This window comes from Papilio polytes, unplaced genomic scaffold (genome assembly GCF_000836215.1).
Source record: "Papilio polytes unplaced genomic scaffold, Ppol_1.0 DF824303.1, whole genome shotgun sequence".
NCBI lineage: Eukaryota > Metazoa > Arthropoda > Insecta > Lepidoptera > Papilionidae > Papilio > Papilio polytes.
Window position 1 is genome coordinate 2,594,459 of NW_013524901.1, and position 18,724 is coordinate 2,613,182.

At 35.4% G+C, this 18,724-nt stretch overlaps 1 protein-coding gene across 3 annotated transcripts in view; it reads right to left on the reverse strand.

The window, feature by feature from the left end:
* Window positions 1-18,724, reverse strand: part of LOC106101610 (GATA-binding factor C-like) — a 90,224-nt gene that overhangs the window by 51,866 nt on the left and 19,634 nt on the right. For all 3 annotated transcript variants that reach the window (XM_013280917.1, XM_013280902.1, XM_013280910.1), the window contains exon 3: window positions 5,008-5,544. In XM_013280917.1, the coding sequence (XP_013136371.1) occupies window positions 5,008-5,544 (537 nt within the window). The remainder of the gene's footprint in view (window positions 1-5,007; window positions 5,545-18,724) is intronic.

The following is an 18,724-nucleotide window of genomic DNA, read 5'->3' on the forward strand; positions in this document are numbered from 1 at the left end:
CATTATTCATATAAAGATATTCAGATATTCCAGAAAATACGGTAACTCTTTGTCTGTAAAATAGCAATTTATTAAATAAAATTTATCGAAATAACTCTAATGAATTTCTTTGTTTCTATATAATATTTAAATAATATCTAAATTAATTATTCCAGACATTAACCGTTCTATAACCTAGACAGAATTAACATTTAACTTTTATTTATTTGACTCATAAACTATAAAAATTATTATGAAATAATACTTGGTTTTAACTTATAAGTAAAAAGTCAGATGTACAGTTGAGGAAGTTTATTTCCTACCCATTTGGGTAAAAAAAAAAGTAATTTGACGCTTTCAATACTATTACGTTGAAAACTTGTCATATAATTTTAATTATATTAATATTATAAATGCGAAAGTTTAGATGGAGATTTGATAGTGTTTGTAGCCTAAACGGCTTAACAGATCTCGATGAAATTTGGCATAGATGTAGAGGATAGTCTGGAAAGACACATAGGCTCTCTCACTTTTGTTTTCTTTAAAATCCACGTAAAATGAGTCGCGGGCGACAGCTAGTACGTCACTAATTTGTAGCTTCAATGGTGACATTTTTTATAAGCTACGTTGTTGTCGAATTTAATTCTTTACCGTACCCTAATGACAGTTTTATCGTTGAATTAATTGTTAATTCACCGAAAGCTAAATGCAAATTTCGTTTGGTGCAATTGTATCCCACATTGTGGGCATCGTACCGTGACTACCTACTGTACGGTTTTAAACACGAAAATATTCATTACAGCCTTGTTTCAAAATACTCCGCTCTAACGGCTCACATTGTGCTGTTTGGAAACAATCAAAATGGTATATTAAACGTAAAACCATTGTTTATCTCGCTTTTTTTTTCTTATTCGCTAACAGGATCTCGTTTGGTTAAATTATCGCGGTTAGATAAAATCGAATAGACAATTTCATTTGTTTTTTAACGTCTGTCTACTTTAAATGCTCTAATGTTTTAATTCGTGTTAAGATAATGAGTTAATTTAGATATTTATTACCAAAAACAGCCAGTGCCAGCATTAAAACATTTTTTTTAAAACGTGCCTGTGCTACCATAGTAAAAATAAATGTTATAGTCATAATAACTTCGTAAGGCTATGTAAGCTTATTAAATTTAGCAATATTATAAATAGACCTCTGAGAAAATTATAAAAAAAAACTAAACAAAAATAGCACCATTAAGAGAGCCGTCTCGACTTCATTCCTCTGACCCGGCCGTCCGTGGAGTAGGCACACGCTAGCTTGGCTGACTATTACTGTCTAAAATATCTGCTAATATATGCAGTATTCCGATAGTATAAAGACTATAATCGCGCAAACATCATCATGGAATAGTACTATCAACTGTTTTCCCGAATGTACCTCGGATAATTGGTTGCGCAACTATTCGCAAAACATCTTTGTTGCAGCATACGTGATGTGCATAGACAAGCTCGTATAATGAATAATATGACAATTGATAATAAGTCCTATGACATTAAATATAAGATTCAAAATGAATTATCCAGTTTACAACAGAACCGTTGCATATACGTTGTCTGTAGAATTTAATGTTGAATTAAACGAATGACAATATAGTGAACTTGCAAAAAAAGTTTGGATATAAAAGGGAAAGAAAATAATAATAAATACTACAAAAAGTAAGTCAACATCATCCCTTCTTTTTCCGTAGGGTCCGATCATTGAATTTCCTCCAGATAACTCTACCATCCGTGACCTCAGTCAGCATTCCTTTCTTGATCGTATCACCTTCCAAACAATCCATACATCTTTTCCAAGTCTACCTCTACCTTACATCACAAACAATAAAACAAAAGAAGACGGAGCTAATAGTAATCCCTACAAGAACAACTGTAAAACAAATGAATTAAACCCTGGCAATCAAACGTAACTCAATCTAATAAAAAAAGTAGCTAGATTCCAAAGCTGCGAGTTCCTCTCGTGTCTTGTTTTACAGCATTAGAGGCCCGAGGTCAAGCGATCGGCAACAATGGAATGGGCCACATCCGGCCGAGCGGTATTATCATAATATTGCTTCCACTAAGGTACTGCCGGTGCCGATACACCGACATTAACACCGCCATTCGCAATTCAAACCTATTTGAATACGGTATTACAATGCACAGTAAACTTGAAGACAGAACTCATTAAACTACCACTTTAAATTGAGGAACAGTTTTATCACTAAACACTACAAATATATTTGTAACTAGCTTACGACTGTGACTTCGTTCGCGGGGTATTAATAAAACACAAGTGAGTAGCCTATGTTTTCTTCTATACGATGCTTTACATCTATACCAAATTTCATCCAGATCCGTTAAGCCGTTTAGGCTACAAACTCTAACAAACATCCATCCATCGATCTAAACTTTCGCATTTATAATATAAGTAAGAAGAAAGAACTAGGATTAAAATCTATACTTGCTGTTGTTTTCACTTAAAAAATTATTACTTCAATCAATTAACTCTTCTAATCTCGTTATATAAAAAAATCTAGCCATGCTTTTTATCTGCTTAATTAAAGATTTCAAAAAGATGTTAAAATACAAAAAAACGATGTAAACACATAAGCTATTATTTAAATTTTCCAAGGCTAATCGACTGGCAATAGAATAAACCGGCGATTCAATAAACAAGCTAACAACCAATTTCCAATTATCCAACACGTCTTGCTTCGTAAATATCGTTTTTTTCAACGTCTTGTACGAGTTTATGCCAACGTTAACTACGCACTGTCTAGCGATGCATAATGATAGAATAACGATTTGTAGCCATAAATAACCTAAGATTTTGTATTCTTTGATACCAATATTGTAAACGTTAATCTTTGCAAATTAAAAAAGTAATCTATACTAATATTATAAAGAGCAAAGATTTGCACTTTGTATTTTTGGTTGTTCATGTGTTTGATTCAGGCAAAAACTACTGGACCGATTTTTAAAATTCTTTCACCATTACAAAGGTAATTTATCTGTGAGTAACATAGGGTATATGTAGGTATTATATTTTAATTTCACGCGAGCGATAAATTGTAATGACCTGTAGATCCAGTCCAGATCGAACTTAGAAAGAAAACAATGAAAAAGCTACTAAAATGACAATAGTATCATTCTTAAGTCGTTCTTTTATTCAAAATTTTCTAAGTCAAGCTCCATTAATACTTTCCAATTGATAAATATGTACAAAATATATTTTACTATACTATATATTTTACTTCCTAGTAAGTAACATTCTTCTAAAAAAATAACTAAACATTTCGCGAATTTTTATCTATTTAGCTTCATAAGTGTGTCAATGTATGTACAACTACACTTCCGTTACAAATATATTTGCATGTTAACGGTGAGTGTAAGTTAACAATAGCTTTTATATTTGTTCTAACACATAGCTTTTTCTGCATAATTAGAAACTTGTTCGTGTTATCCATCCCAACTAATTATTCCATGAGAACTCAGATAAGATTAGAAGTTTGAGATTGAAATGTAATGTAAATTCATTTTAAATTTCACAAAAATATTGAATAAACATAACGAAGTTCATACATGGTAGTCTAAATTAACCGCCACTAACACTCCAAATGAAACAATAAGCGGTTGCCGGTTTTGTTCTCTCCATTGTCAAAGCTTAACAACAGAGTTATAATTGCATATTTATGAATAAAATAAAGCGGCTCTAATCCGTAATACAGTTATAGTTGAGTAATACTTAGTAACAATCGTCATAACTAAGTTTTCGATTGCGAAAATTTTGCATCCAATTGTCGGTAGTAACAATGGTTGCATTAATACAAAGGTCAATCGGATAGAACAGCCGCGAGCACAGCCCTCATATAGCACAAACTGGGAGTTCTTAAGATTGTTAACCATGTCGTAATAAATAGCCGGCATTTGCCGAGCGAAATGGGGAAATAGCTCATCGCGTCGATTTCGAAAATTGAGTTGAAATCTAGTTAAGAGCATTTGTTTAATTACTCGAGTATAAACAATAGCGCGGTGCAATTATATAAGTAATGGGAACTGCCAGTTGCCTTAGCCGTAGCGCCGCCGGTTCACATGTCCAGTGAAACAATGAACACAGCGTTCGCAACTTGAAGTTTCAAATTAGATTTGTTCTCAAAAGGATCTTTCGATTCCGCTATGACCTATTATCAAGTTAAAAATATTTGCAATTTACTAAAATCGGCATTCTAAGGGAAACATATTATTTACAGTTCAATTTACATGAAAATTAAGAGAGCATCTCCTATATAAAATACCATCACCAGCTCAAATATTTATAAGTATAGATTCCTTCACCATCACCATAGCAGTTAGTAAAAGCGTTAGTAACACCGAATAAAAACCGAAGCGGCTTCCCGATGCGAATCATTGCGATTTATGATGAGATAATTTAGCGCCACATCCCCCAGTGCGAGACAACACGCTTATCCGATCACATCTCATCTAACACAATTATTAGATAATATGATTTAGAAATGCCAAATGAAATATTAATCTCGATAATTCGTGAATGAGACAATCTGTGGTGAGATTCTAATTACGTGGTCGGTGTTCGCGGCTGCATTCAGCTGCGTCTATTAACAAGCTTTGGTTCTGATTTATTGGCTGATTAACGAAGATAGACTTTGTTAGTGTAAGCCATATTTCGTCGCACCGACCGCAGTACAAGCTGTTCTCGCATTTATAGCGCTTTGCTGTTGACACTTAAATACATCAATACTTTCTAAATCAGATAATACATCTTCATTACTATCTGTTTTGCTTTTATACAATTTTAATGATAACAGTACCAGATTAAGAGTACGGTTCAGTACTTCATTTAATGGAAAAATATAAACAGTTTTGTTGAAATTTAAAATAGAATAAGATTGTGATCGGATAAGTAAGTGTTGCCGTTAATGTAGTGCCGAGTGCTTAGGGAGTTAGAGAGAGTGAGGCGAGTGCAGTGAGGAGCACGCGGACTCACCGGCGCTCGTGCGCGTCTTGTTGGGGCGCGGCTTGCTCTGTTGCTGACTATAGCCTTTGCCCTGGTAGCCGTAGTAGTCGCCGGCGGCGGCATTGTACTGCGTGTTGTACTCCCCGGAGGGCTGGCTCGTGTCCTGGGGGCACGAGTCGGGCTGCGCACCTTCGCGCTGCTTGCTGGGTGGCGCGCCCATCATGGGCTTGACGTCCCCGCACAGGGGCAGCTCCTGCTGCTGCTGCATAAAGGCCACACTCATGGCGGTGGCGTGTGCAACAGCAGCCTGGTAGTCCTGCTGGCCCAGCGCCGCTGCCGCCACCGAGTCCGGCGTCGAGTCCTTGGGGGGAGTCGGAGGGAAGGAGAATAAGGGGTGGGGGTGGTGGTGCTGCGCGGGGGAGAGCGGCTTGTCTGCCTGTGCGCCATCCTGCTGGAAACCGCCACCCCACGCGCCGCCGCCCAGTGCCTTCGAGTCCAGCCAGGGGTGCAGCGGCGTGTGGAAGTGCGGCCTGCACACCTGTCCGCTGCCGCTGCTTAACGTTCGACCTGTGCAACAAAAACTTTTATTAAAGATTACTAATGTGACTTCTATTAATATTTTACACGAAAACAATTAATCTATTGAAATAGTTTTGTGTTTTGTTTTTTTTTTTTTGTTAAAATACAAACGAATTTCGAATTCAAGGACACATGGTTGAACTCGTTTATATCATTCAGTAGTGCTGGTAGCTTGACCAGTCCTACGCTACGCTACAATCATTAAAGCCGACAGCTAAAATGTTCGGACGCCCGCGCTCGCCCAAATTAATATCATTTGCCTTTAACAGCGGCTCTTTCACGCGACATCTCTATTCAACGTAATTATAATAGTACGCCAGTGGTGTAGTGGTGCAGTTTAATGTGTATTTGATAAACAAATAATGATTGTTTGCGTCGGTCTCGTTGGCTGCGTCCGTGAACAAAGGCCGCTCTTTCCGAAATCGTTACAAAAGCGCTGTGTCACAACCTCGGACAATTAAAATTGTGGCCCACTTGGATATTTCATTAATTAGACAACTAAAAGGTGATTAATATTTACGTCATGAACTGTTTTGATTTTTTTACTCAAAATTAATTAACATTTCTCTTACATGTGTGTATATTTGTTTAAAACGTGGTTTATTACAAGGATTTATACAATAAAGTTGGTAGTAGTAGAAAAATGCTGACTAATAGATATCGATTTTATAAAAAAAATAGTTTAATTAATACTAACTGCCCCCATTTTCATACTTCTAATATGAACAAAATATGTCTTCTTTCCCGCATATTCACGGTACATAACCATGGAACATTACATATAATTTTTAAATAAACTTAAGGGAAGCACACCCCATTCAATTTCACAAACTACATTCGGCAATTATTATTTATAAAAGTGAAAACGAACATATGTACGGGCTCGTTATTGTGGGGTGCTGGTAGTCTGCTTGAGCGAGGATTGGTCGCCGTGGGCCCTTCGTCTGCGCTCCCCACGGCCCACGGCCCACAGCTCATGGCTGGGCAATTGTTGACGCATCCCTGTGGTGCTCCACGGGTTAGCAAATTACTCAGTAACAGTTAATTTACTGCCAAACCTATGTTTATTAGATGAGATTGCGATTTATAAATCTATCATGCGCCTCTATTTAATGTTTTATTAGTTAAGTCTACATTTAGATTATTGGATCCGATAATTTTAACAGCTGGAAAGAAGTTATCAAAGAAAATGATGAAAATGCAACTTTTTTATATATTGAGAAGTAACCTTAAATATTATGAATTGTTAATAATGAATTCGATTTATACAAATCTTGCAAATGTTATTTATTAATTGCATAAACAGCTGCGCTTTATCGTATTAGAATAAATTAACATTATTCGAGTTATAGAGCTGATTAATAATTTATTATCATAAATGTATACTAATAAAGTGCATATGATTAACGATCTTCAAATAATAACAAAATTAACTAACTAATTTATTTAGACAATTCTATTAAAATAACGGAAAAAGAACATTTTTAAAACATTTGACTTCGTCTCGCTGCTAGCTAACATCTACTATTCCTGAGAACATTAACTACAATATTAACAAACTATATAACTGAACATATAAAGCACCAAAATCCATATAAAGAATCAAAACATAATACGAACATCAACAATGCCGAACGATCGCCTACTGCCCGCATGGCCTGTACCCAGGTGTCGATCGCACTGCAGATAATCAGCGATCGTATCGCAAGGGCACCCGTACATCGCGTCCCCACTACCAGCGTAACAGAGAGAAATGCTCTCTACGAGGAATGAATAATTAAATTATGTGAACTGTTGCCTAATTAATTACTTCGTTTACAACCGACTTTTAATTTTAACTAAATACGTTTATCAGAGTGACTTCAGTAAACTACCTCCGAATCGAAAAATTCTAGTTTCGGCCAAAGTATGAAAAATATATATTCAACATTATTATTTTATTATTCCCCATATATGATGCAATAAAAGGGAAAGCAATTTTTCTTTCATTTTACGTTATAAATCACCCTTAGCATCATTACTGAGCGAATAAAACAATAATCAATCGACGGCGTGACATTAGGCAGAGTCACAGAGTACACACGGGGCTTCAACAGCGACCACGGCAGCCGCCCCTCGCGCACAATACCACCGGCGATGGCGGCCCGATAACGCGTATGAATAATTCCTGTTATCGCTCCATCTCGCCACATGCCCTACCTGCCCTCCTACCATGCGATACAACGACCAAGCGATGTACTATAAAAATCGAATTCTTTCGGTTCGGAAGGGAATCGATTTGAAAGGGAAAGCGGTTACATGGTACCGGTCGCCAGCCGAGCTTTTTATTCATTAGAGGGCTGCAAAGTTTCGGCCATTGTGCTAGATACTCAAAGTGCCACTAAGCTGCGATTGTGTGGGGATTTGTGCCATATGAACCATTCGGATAAATAATAATAAATAAAAAACTTGCACTCCAATTGCTATTTCAATATGAGAACTTTGAATTTAAAAAAAAAAAAACATTGATCTAAAGACCTCATTACATTTTGTCACTGCTGATCAATAACTACAAGTATTAGATAAATATCGGACCTTACGTCTTGAAAACAAGATTATAAAAAATATTCTCATATGAGATACTGAAATTATGTTGTGAATAATCACCGTTTTGTCATCATTAAAGGTGTTATTCCAATATATCATTAAAATATATATCGTCATATTAAATTAAAATCCAATCAAAACCGGTTCAGCTGGTTCTCACAGTGTGTACGGAAACAAAACACCGGAATTGAACCGGGACCCCTGCAACAGCCCCCCAGCAGATGTGGCATCAGATCTTATCTGGCCGACTCCGCAGGCCTCCGCAAGTGTTAGCGATGCGTTCTCTTGTATACGCTTGTAACGGTCCTGATGCAACCCCTTTCACTATAATACTTTGTTACGTAAAAAGTTTATTGTCAAAAAAGTAATAGGTTTTTATAAATTGATTTATTACTATTTATGTGTTAACTTTCTGCTTCTGCATTACAATGTAATCCTTTTTCACGAGTCTATGTATTTTCCAAAGATTAATAGTTTCATGGTCGAACATGAAACAAATTTTCAGATCATTGTAAATACAAAAAAGTTGATTGTAATTCAGGCAATTTACTAGCCTCAGCGATACTGAAACTATGTTACAATAATTTCTAGAAAGAATTTTGTTACAGAACGTGATTTATTAATCTAAATTAAAATAAACAGTAGGAACATCGTGCCCTGTAGCGAGGCAAGGCCGGGCCGAGCGTCGACCAGTCTACGGACGTCGTTGCAGCCGCGCATCGACGCACGCCGCATACGCATGCGGGCGGCGTGCGCGGACGTGTGTTACGATCTTAAACCAACTTATGCCAACTTATCCCTTCCACTTATTGTCTTTAGACGTGTTATCCTTTGTTCCAGCGACGGATCATTACACTATACAACTGTACCCACCTGACCCATAACGCCGACAAGTTAGAGGTTAAATTCCTCTAGCAGTCGTCCCCTGTGAAATGTCCGACGTGTTAGCGAATGATAAATGTAGGCGTCGATATCGCGTATCGGATCTCACCGTTCGCACGCCGAATTAATTTTAATTTATTGATCGCCGTATCGACGCGGAGTATTTTAGCTGCCTACTACGTCGCCATCGCCGTGCAGCGCTCGCTTTGAACCTATACCATATTTAATACCGACATCGATACAAATACAATACAAACAACAACGCTGAGTGGTACCATGTTGTAATTAAAACAACCAAACAAACTTAAAGCAGCCATCCACGTACCCGTACCCACGATCCGTCGTACTATCGGTCAAGGTAACTGGAAGTACAATTCCAAATATTATTTATGACTCGATAGTTTCATTATGCCCTATAAAATAAGGCCACTTCGCAACATGAATGGCAAACCGGCCAGTTACTACTTTAGCGATGTAATTAATGCAATATTGTTAATGAAAAATATAAATCCTGCACACTTGTCGCCTGTCAACAACCAGATGATGTCATAATAAATTAAAATTAAAACTAAATAAATATTATTGCCATCATCGCATAAAACGTTAATGTATTTAAATGTAATCGCTAATAATGTGCAAATAAGGTGAACCGGATATATTGGATGCTATTTTCACACGCGATTTATTCTTCCAACTATTAATCCTTTAAACTAAGGAATTAATATCGAATTATTGGATCGTTTCACTTCACTACCGAGATATAGTGACAACACTGATGATATCTCACTCACCTGTCTAAAGTAACAAGTTAATATGCTTGTACGGTGTGAACTTTAATATAATTCCTTCGATCACAGTGATAAATGTGTAATTCATTCTTAACAACGTAAAGAAACATTTTACGTTTTAATATCGCTTACGTCAAAAAGAATCTCGTACTACGTATAATCAAGATAGTGTCTTAAGTAATAATAATATTTAATTAATCAATCGTCAAATAAATTAAAATTATAGTGGAACAAATAAAGATTTCTCCTACAACTTCGATATCCTGAGATCTAACTGGAGATGCTTAGACTAACAGAAAGCAGCATTTTGTTCTCTCTATCTCTGTCAAATTGAATTCCTTCGTATACTAAATAAGACGTTGTTGCCGCATATCATACTCTAGCGACGTAGCAATCATAAAAATCGTATTATAATCCAATCAGAAGTGACGGCGATGTGACCGCCCGCGAGATCGTTTTACCATTCGGGACGCGCTTCGTTCGATCGTAAAACATTTTTCGTTTGTACGACACTTATAAGAATTACAAGGACATATTGATACGAGGCATAATGTGAACGCGGCCGCGACATGTGTGGCGCGACCACTGGTGAGAGAACTGAACATAAATTAAACGACGCCTGTGAAAATCCTATTAAAATTCAAGCGACGATTTCTATCGTTTCATTTCTTAAACACCCAATTGTCACGGAATTATCAACATACGAATGGTGCATTATACGTGCGTAATATGTCAGGTTTTTGTAATATTGAAGGTCTAATAAGATATCGCTTTATAAACCAGAGGGTAAGCAAATTTAAGTTGTGACCATTTAAATAACTTTGTTAACGTTATCGCTAAAAAATAACATCTAAAGTTAAGACTGTTCATTTACTACACCATTTTGCGTCTAATCAATTTTTAATATAGAAGAAATATTTGTTAAATTGTCTGTATTTGCATGTACTTTTCACCAACCAACAGCGAGTTCCTAAATGACGTTTCATTCGATGTCATTTTCATATTTATTTCTTTTGTAAGTGTAACAGTTATTTTACGTTATATTTCGCTGCGACAGAACTCGGTCATAACGTTGCTCTCAATACGTCCTTTTGAACATTTTCATTTTATATCTAAATTGCATTTCAGTAGCTTTATGCAACATGCATATAAAAATAGCTATTTTGAATTTCGTAATCATTAACGTCAATTATACTAGTTTTCTACTTTAACGTTTGAATTTTTTGTAAATTAATAAACTATTTCTATGCCATTAATATCCATATATTATAACGAAACTGACTTTGTTAATATAATATAGTTTATTTGCATATCTAGTTTGGTTGTTATGCTTTCGTCGAGTCGTGTCCCAAGGCGAAGTTAAGCCGAGGCGGATTAGAGGTCGAACTGTCGAAGCTCTTAGATATTACACAGGTTTACACAAAGCTATTGTTTATTTAAATAAAAGTAATAAAAACGAATTACTACATAATTTTTATAACATAGTAATTTAACGTGGATTTAGAACCTATCAAAATTAACGCATTATTTTACATGTTTGTTTTTAAATTTATATATGCGACAATTTAAAGCCTTATACATATTCTTAGGTGTGTTATAACACGATTTGTTGGATGTTTTATCATTTAAATTATGATTATTTCATCCATATCCTTTGATTTTTATATTTTCTAGTAGTTGTTGTTAATTTTTGTAATGAACTACTCCAAATTGACATAATAACAATGTTTTAATTTATTATAATTTCATGTATTAACTAGAAAACGTTTGCATCAAAACAAGGACAATTCCCTATAGCAAGCTTTAGTAAAAACTCATAACAACGTTCAGTCTCGCGTAAACATACGACTTTAATGTATGAAATGTATTTGGACGTCCGTGTGTGTCAGACATCTGTGGACATTAAGGATTGTTGCAAGAACGCATACCATTTATGCGTCGATATATCCCTTAAATGTGGAAGATAAAAAATAGACATCTCGTGATAATGATGTAAGCTGATGACACGACAATTTCTTCTCGGTCGAGGCGACACCGTGGAAGGAATTTCTTTGCATACAGGGCATGTAATTTTAAGTGCACGCGCCCTGCATACGCAATGCGATGTCACTCGTTGGAACCCGGGGTGGGTACATTGTTTTTTTTATTTTCTTACGAACCCATCACTTCTCATTAAGTGGCGTTTGAAGAATAACTTAACATCTCTAATGTCCGGACATGAATTTTATTGTTATTGCATTTTAATAAATTTTTCATTGTTCCAACGTTCGTCAATGGCTCTCTCCCACTCTTACATTTCCGAGCGAGGAAGGAAGTCGCATCTTGTGTGTTTTGTTTTTAGGAATGAATTGGGGTGCATTCAGAAAATTTATACGAAATAATGAATTTGTAACAAGTTTTTATTGATTATACGTTTATTTAATATTAATACTTAGTTGACAAGAACAATGCTTTTCAACCCGATATTATCTTTAAAAGATTGTCATCTAATATAGAAAGTACGCCACTTTCATACATCCAACAAGAATATAACACATTATTGTCTACGTCACTGTACCTCACATACACAAGAAAGAATTCACAGATACAAAAAAATGTCCACAGCAACCGCGGCCGTCGGATATGTCACGCTACACTTGTGATCCCGGACATCAAACGGGCCGACGCTTTGCTACGCCGCGCACTACGAACGTCAAGTACCTGCCTCTAGAAAATTTCCGCTACATTTGACGCGACAGTTTATTGAGATACCGAACAGATGCGGCTGATAAATTATCACTTGCATCTTCCGCGAAACCTTCACGTTTTAGATAGCCTAGTTTTCTTTAACCTTAGTATAACCGTTTGTTTTACTTTTTCATTATCTCTATATACATAAGACGTAGGAGCTATTTGTTCTAAACACGATTTAGACTTCAGTTCATTACTTTTACTGTGACATATAACATAGAACAAAATCATAAATTTATCTGACACAAACATGCTAGTCAATTTAAATGAATTAAAATGACATTGTAGAAAAATGCTGTTCGTCATTATTGAATGATTGTTTAAGATCGTTATTTTATTTCATTAAATAAAAACATAAATTTTAATAAACAAAAACTTTGATTCTGTATTCACAAGTTAAGTCAATTATTACGAATGCATAAGGACATTTATAATCTGTGAGTGCATCAAAGCAAAGAATTGCATTATTGTTGAGAGCTTACGTAAAACGTACGTGATAGACTATGACCTATTTAATTCATCTTTATTACTTTATCTTAATCATAACTACCATACAATCGCTTTAGGAATGTCTGTGAGCTATGCAATGTCCTGCTCACGTACATCTGAGAGACAAGACGTCTTACTATCGAGTTCTCTCTCTTTTTCGTTAATCTGTGGACACTTACAACGATCAATGCAAGATAAGTGAACAGATCTCGAAAAGTTTTACACTTATCAAACTGTTTTAGTTCATAGAATTTATTCATAAAGGCAGTGTGAAATATCCTGTGACCTAAATCAAAGAGTACAACTAGATAAGCAAACATGGTACAGTTAAATCTAAACCATGACACAACAAATAATATAGACATGTAGGTAGACACGAGCACAACATGAGTTGTAATTTCCATAATTAATAACCGTGCGTCGGTCACGATGTCTATCATCAAACGTGATCCAGCATCTCGTATCTACAGACGATGCTGGTAAATTGTTTTACAAGCTACGATTTATTGGGTTATAGGAATCGTTGCGAAATTACAAGTTGGTTAACATCGGGCCGGGGTCTGCCTGACCCCACAATCTTGACAATGGCCGGGCGATAGCGAGTGTTCCTGTAATAATGCCTATAATGACGCCGCCCGGCAGCTTGCTTACATAACCGCTCGTGACTCGCGCATTACGGTATCGACACAAAAATACGAACCCGCATACCACAGGGACGAACTCACTAATTTTAGTTAAATTAAAATAACTCGATTATCTCAAATTGATAAATCGTGATTTTTAATTTAATAATCAAACAATGTAGTCTACTAAGCAGAGGATAAAGAAAACTGTAATTCAATTAATAGGCGAGTTTTCTATACAAAATAACTTCTGTAAGACGATAAGCAACTGTTAAAATACGCACCAAGCTTCAGAATAAACTAATCTTACTAATATTATAAATGCGAAAGTTTAAATATCAACATCCATCATGTTTGTTAGAGTTTGTAGCCAAGACGGTTGAACCGATCTCGATGAAATTTGGCACACTATACGTAGACGATAGCCTGGAAGGACACAGACTACTCACTTTTGTTTTTTTAATTCCATGCGGACGGAATCGAGAAAGCTAGTACTTTCAATAAAATTTTAATACACCCCTGTTGTCGTTAACCGGTCCATTTTTCGATCTTCATAATTTAATCCTGGCTAAGAAGTAAGTTAGAGTCTAATAACCTCACTCGGTGTGACAACAGCCCTCCCTCCCGCAATACCTTGTTACAGACCCAATCAATCAATATAAAAAGCTTCTTACTTACACTGTTAATACGCTACTACTATGTCATAAGTTGTCATTATCAGATTATTAACTAGCTGTTACCCCCGACATCATCCACGCAATATTAATATAAAAAGAAGCCTATAATATACCCGTCTGTCAGCTACCCTCCAGCGAAAGTTCGGTCGAAATCGGCCCGCCGTTATGTTACATTAGTGATGTTAAGTTTACATATAGATAAAAAGTAGTATATGAATCATAATTAAATTAATGAAGATATTTTCAAAGCAGTACATAAACAGTTACGTATTAGCATAAAGGAAATCCCTTCCACACCTTATAGCGCGACATTGATCAATAACGCCGCTATTGCCGCTATCGTCCAGTCATTGCAACCAAAGACATTAAAAATATAAATTAATAGACAGGACAATACGAAAACCTACTACTCATATAATTTCAGTTCTTATTGTAACACTGATGCGTAGCGGTTTAAACAAAAGATATTACAAATTAATAGACGGGACATTACGAAAAAACCTATTACTGGTAGTTTCACTACTAATTTTGACACTGGTGGGTAGCAGTACAAACATTTTACACAATTATGCTTAAAATAATGAAAAGGGAAATCTAAGTAATGTCCGCTCCATGTTATATTTGAATGTCTGTGTATGCAATACAATGATTAACCGTTTCATACTGACAATGTCAATACAATTCAATGGAGAACGAAAGACAATCTGCTAATACTGAGTTAATTGGTATATGAAATGATAAATGATCGCTCTGTAGTTCGACAATTTAATATAGCTAGGTTGGACGTTAACTGGTCAGTCAATGTACGAAGTAAATGTAACACTGAATAGAGCCCGGAGGTCTAAAATCTAAGTGGATTTAGAAACTCGCGTTAGTGACAATAATTTTGATTTTAAAAAATAAGTGTGTTAAATTAAGTAACTTCTTTTTGGTATATTTTTTAAATAGAAATTGTCAGATCTATTTATTATAAAAAGGCAAAAATTATAGAAAAATGTTAAGAAAGATTTCATTTGTTCTAAAGGAAAACATGGTTTAAATAATATCTAAGAATACAATTTCTAAAAGTATTTACAAGTTACAAGGAATGTACCTGAACCCTGTCTGTACTGATCACAGTTATTTTGCGAACATGTCCGTAAACTACACTTATAATCTAACTTGTACACTCGTCAACATTAATGTTTCGTTGTTAGAATTATGTTAGAACTACCTTTCGCCCGCGACTCAGTCTGCGTGGAATTAAAAAACACAAAGGTGAATAGCCTATGTGTTCTTCCAGACTATCCTCTACATCTATACCAAATTTGAACGAAATCCGTTCAGCCGTTTAGGCTACAAACTCTAACAATCATCCATCCATCTAAACTTTTGCATTTTTAATATTAGTATGATGTATCTCGACAATACTTAAGGTAGAAAAGTTGATTTAAATTTTATTATGATATACAAGTTTTAAAATGTATGAGATAAAATTACGTATGTGTTTAAATACGTATGTTAAACAAATAGTAATAAAAATGTAATTTTTAAAGTTTGCTAATTTTGTTGTAATATGATTATGATTGTATTGTTAAACTGTTAATTTTTTGTTGTTTTAATCTTAATATATAGACTACTCTTAACAATCCTTGTGTTATTGAATGTACAATACAATTGTCCAGGTGGTGTTAAATTTATTCTGAAAGATTTTAGATTTTATATTGACATCAACTGTAAGAATTCAAATAAAGAAGAGGAAAGTACATGTTAAGATATAGAATATGAATTAACAGTCTTTAAACCTAACAATTAAAATTAATCTCAAAGATGTACTCATAGTTTTTGTAATTTATTTAGGGCAGTTTATATGAGCATATAACTTGAAATTACTTAAAGATTTATTAACACTAAATTAGTACATGTTTTGTTAGCATGAACGTCAAGTTAGCGTTAGCACGAATATGTATAAAAACAGTTTTCAGTCGTATTTTATAAGCATAATTATATTTTGGGATTTATTTTATTAAGAAATAATTACAACGATGTAAATGAAGACTGAAACAAAAAAATAAAAAAGGAAATAAAAACTCAGATTTTGTGTACATATACATAGAATTGAACATTTATGCAGTTATTCCAGTCACATATAACATAGACTGAATGTTCAACCGAATGAATGAGTGCTTACAAATATTACTTTAATTATAGTTCTCAGTGGCAGATCGGTACGATAGAGCCCGTCCTTATCACTGATATCGCCACCCGAAAGCAACAAAGAAAGACAAATGCGATGCTTTCTTTGCACAAAGGAGCGTTCTTTAACGGCCGCCTAGTAATGAGTGCCCGCGCCCCTCGCCCCTCGCCCCTCGCCCCTCGCCCCTCCGCCCCGGTAGCCCCGGACGAAACAACGGGGCATAAATCATGGCGGCCCAGGAAATCATTCATCCTCCGTAATGTGCTGCGAAAATAGGCTTCCACTCGGAACGAAGTCGTGCGACGCTAACGCCCCCCGCGACCAACGCTTTAAACTACAAATTGTGGTGCAATGAGAACATAAATTTTTCATTTAAGGTAATTTTCGCTCGCAGCCCGAACGCTAACGGTCGCCGTAATCCCGCCCGTAATTTGTTACAAGTGTTAAAAACGTATAAATAAAATACAAATCTCAAAGTACTTTCTTCTACGGTAATACTTTCAGTATAAGTCTCGTTTAAAATAACTAAAACAATTTCAGGTTATAACTCAAAACCTTTAAGTTGTAATTAAAAACATTTTCTATTCTCTGAATCACAAAATTAATACAACATTATAACAATAACTTTCACTTTAAATACGCCTGAGTCACGTTTATAATAAAACTAACGTTACAGTTTCTAGGGCAAACCGCAAGCTCCGAGACTACACGATCGCCATTAAGCGGATTTAAAGGCCGATCAATTAAAAAGGGACCATAGTTCAATGGCCGTTCCCATGACATTTTTGTCATAACTTCTGCTTAAAGCCGAAATCGTGGCCATTCCTCTGGGGGCGAACGTAACCGCACCGCAATGTATGACAAAACGTGACATAACCACCGACTCATCCACACTTTAGAAAACAAACAAATTTCCGACGCAAAAACAAACATTAACAACTTTCTTATCCTTATTCCGTTGATATAAGTGCTATAATAATAAGCTTAATCGATATCGCTAGTGTAAATAAGTTTGAATTGAAGCGAGGTGCATGCGGCATGCCTTACAACCTCCATCGATCAAGGTCCGGCCGAATCACCCTCACAGCACCAATCGACCGGAAACAAGACCCTTACCAAATCCTAAATTGGATCGTGTTGTTCGTAATCCTAAATAAAATAAACTAAAAACAAATACATGAAGTATACCTTAAGAGACAGACAACATAGTTATCCAATCTTAACAGAATTATAAAGTCAGTGTTACACGTTAGCAAATTGTGCTTTTTATAATCCATTATCCCTTCTAATGCTTCTAATACATTTTAATTTTATATTTAAATCTAACTATCTACTACTCTTATTTTCATGTCAAAAACACTAAAAGGACATTAAAAACGAAAAGAGGGTCTGTGAAATGTTTAAATAAATCGCTTTGTACATCTCCCACACAACGATCGTCAGATTTTAATATCAAATATCAATATTTGGATGCGATCAATCAAAGTTAATCACGCGAAAGATAAAAAAGCAATATGAATACATTAAGTTCTTTAGTTGACGCCCGCGCCGTGTGCAATGGCCCGGGAATCAACTACCGAGGGATCATTTTTTATAATAAAAATCTATTAATTACTCGTAACTCACATGACACAGACTTACGCATTATTCGCAACACATTTTTTTTTCTCTACAAAATAGCTCTTAAGAGGAACTATGTAAATTAATGAACAAAACCAATTATGTATTTCTATAGTTTTAAATGATTTTCTACCTTTCATAACAATCCTAACTCGTGAGTGCCACCATCAGTAAACTTACCAACTGATCAAAGGCCGGTGGCAATTTAAAAAGTTAAGTAATTAGGTCAACTCGTCCCGTGTTTAAAAGCAATCGATATGAGAGGGCGAAGTTAACAAAGAACGCCAATAAAACTAAACGCTGTTCTCCGTTCTGGCCGCTCGTTGGCGGCGGCGCGACGATCGATTTTTCTAATTGTTACAGCCAACAGTGCAACTAAACTAGTTTCTAGTTCACCGACAATGCATGCGAGCTTTCTGTCGTGTTCTAAATAAAACAATTATTTAACAAGTTAGTTATAATAAAACAATACACCTTTTGTGGTGATGGAATTATTTTTGGTTATAAAACAACTTGGTGATAATTCATCGACATTTTATTCAATTTTTTTCAAGAAATTTTATAAGTAGAATTAAAATGAATATTTTTTTCATCTTC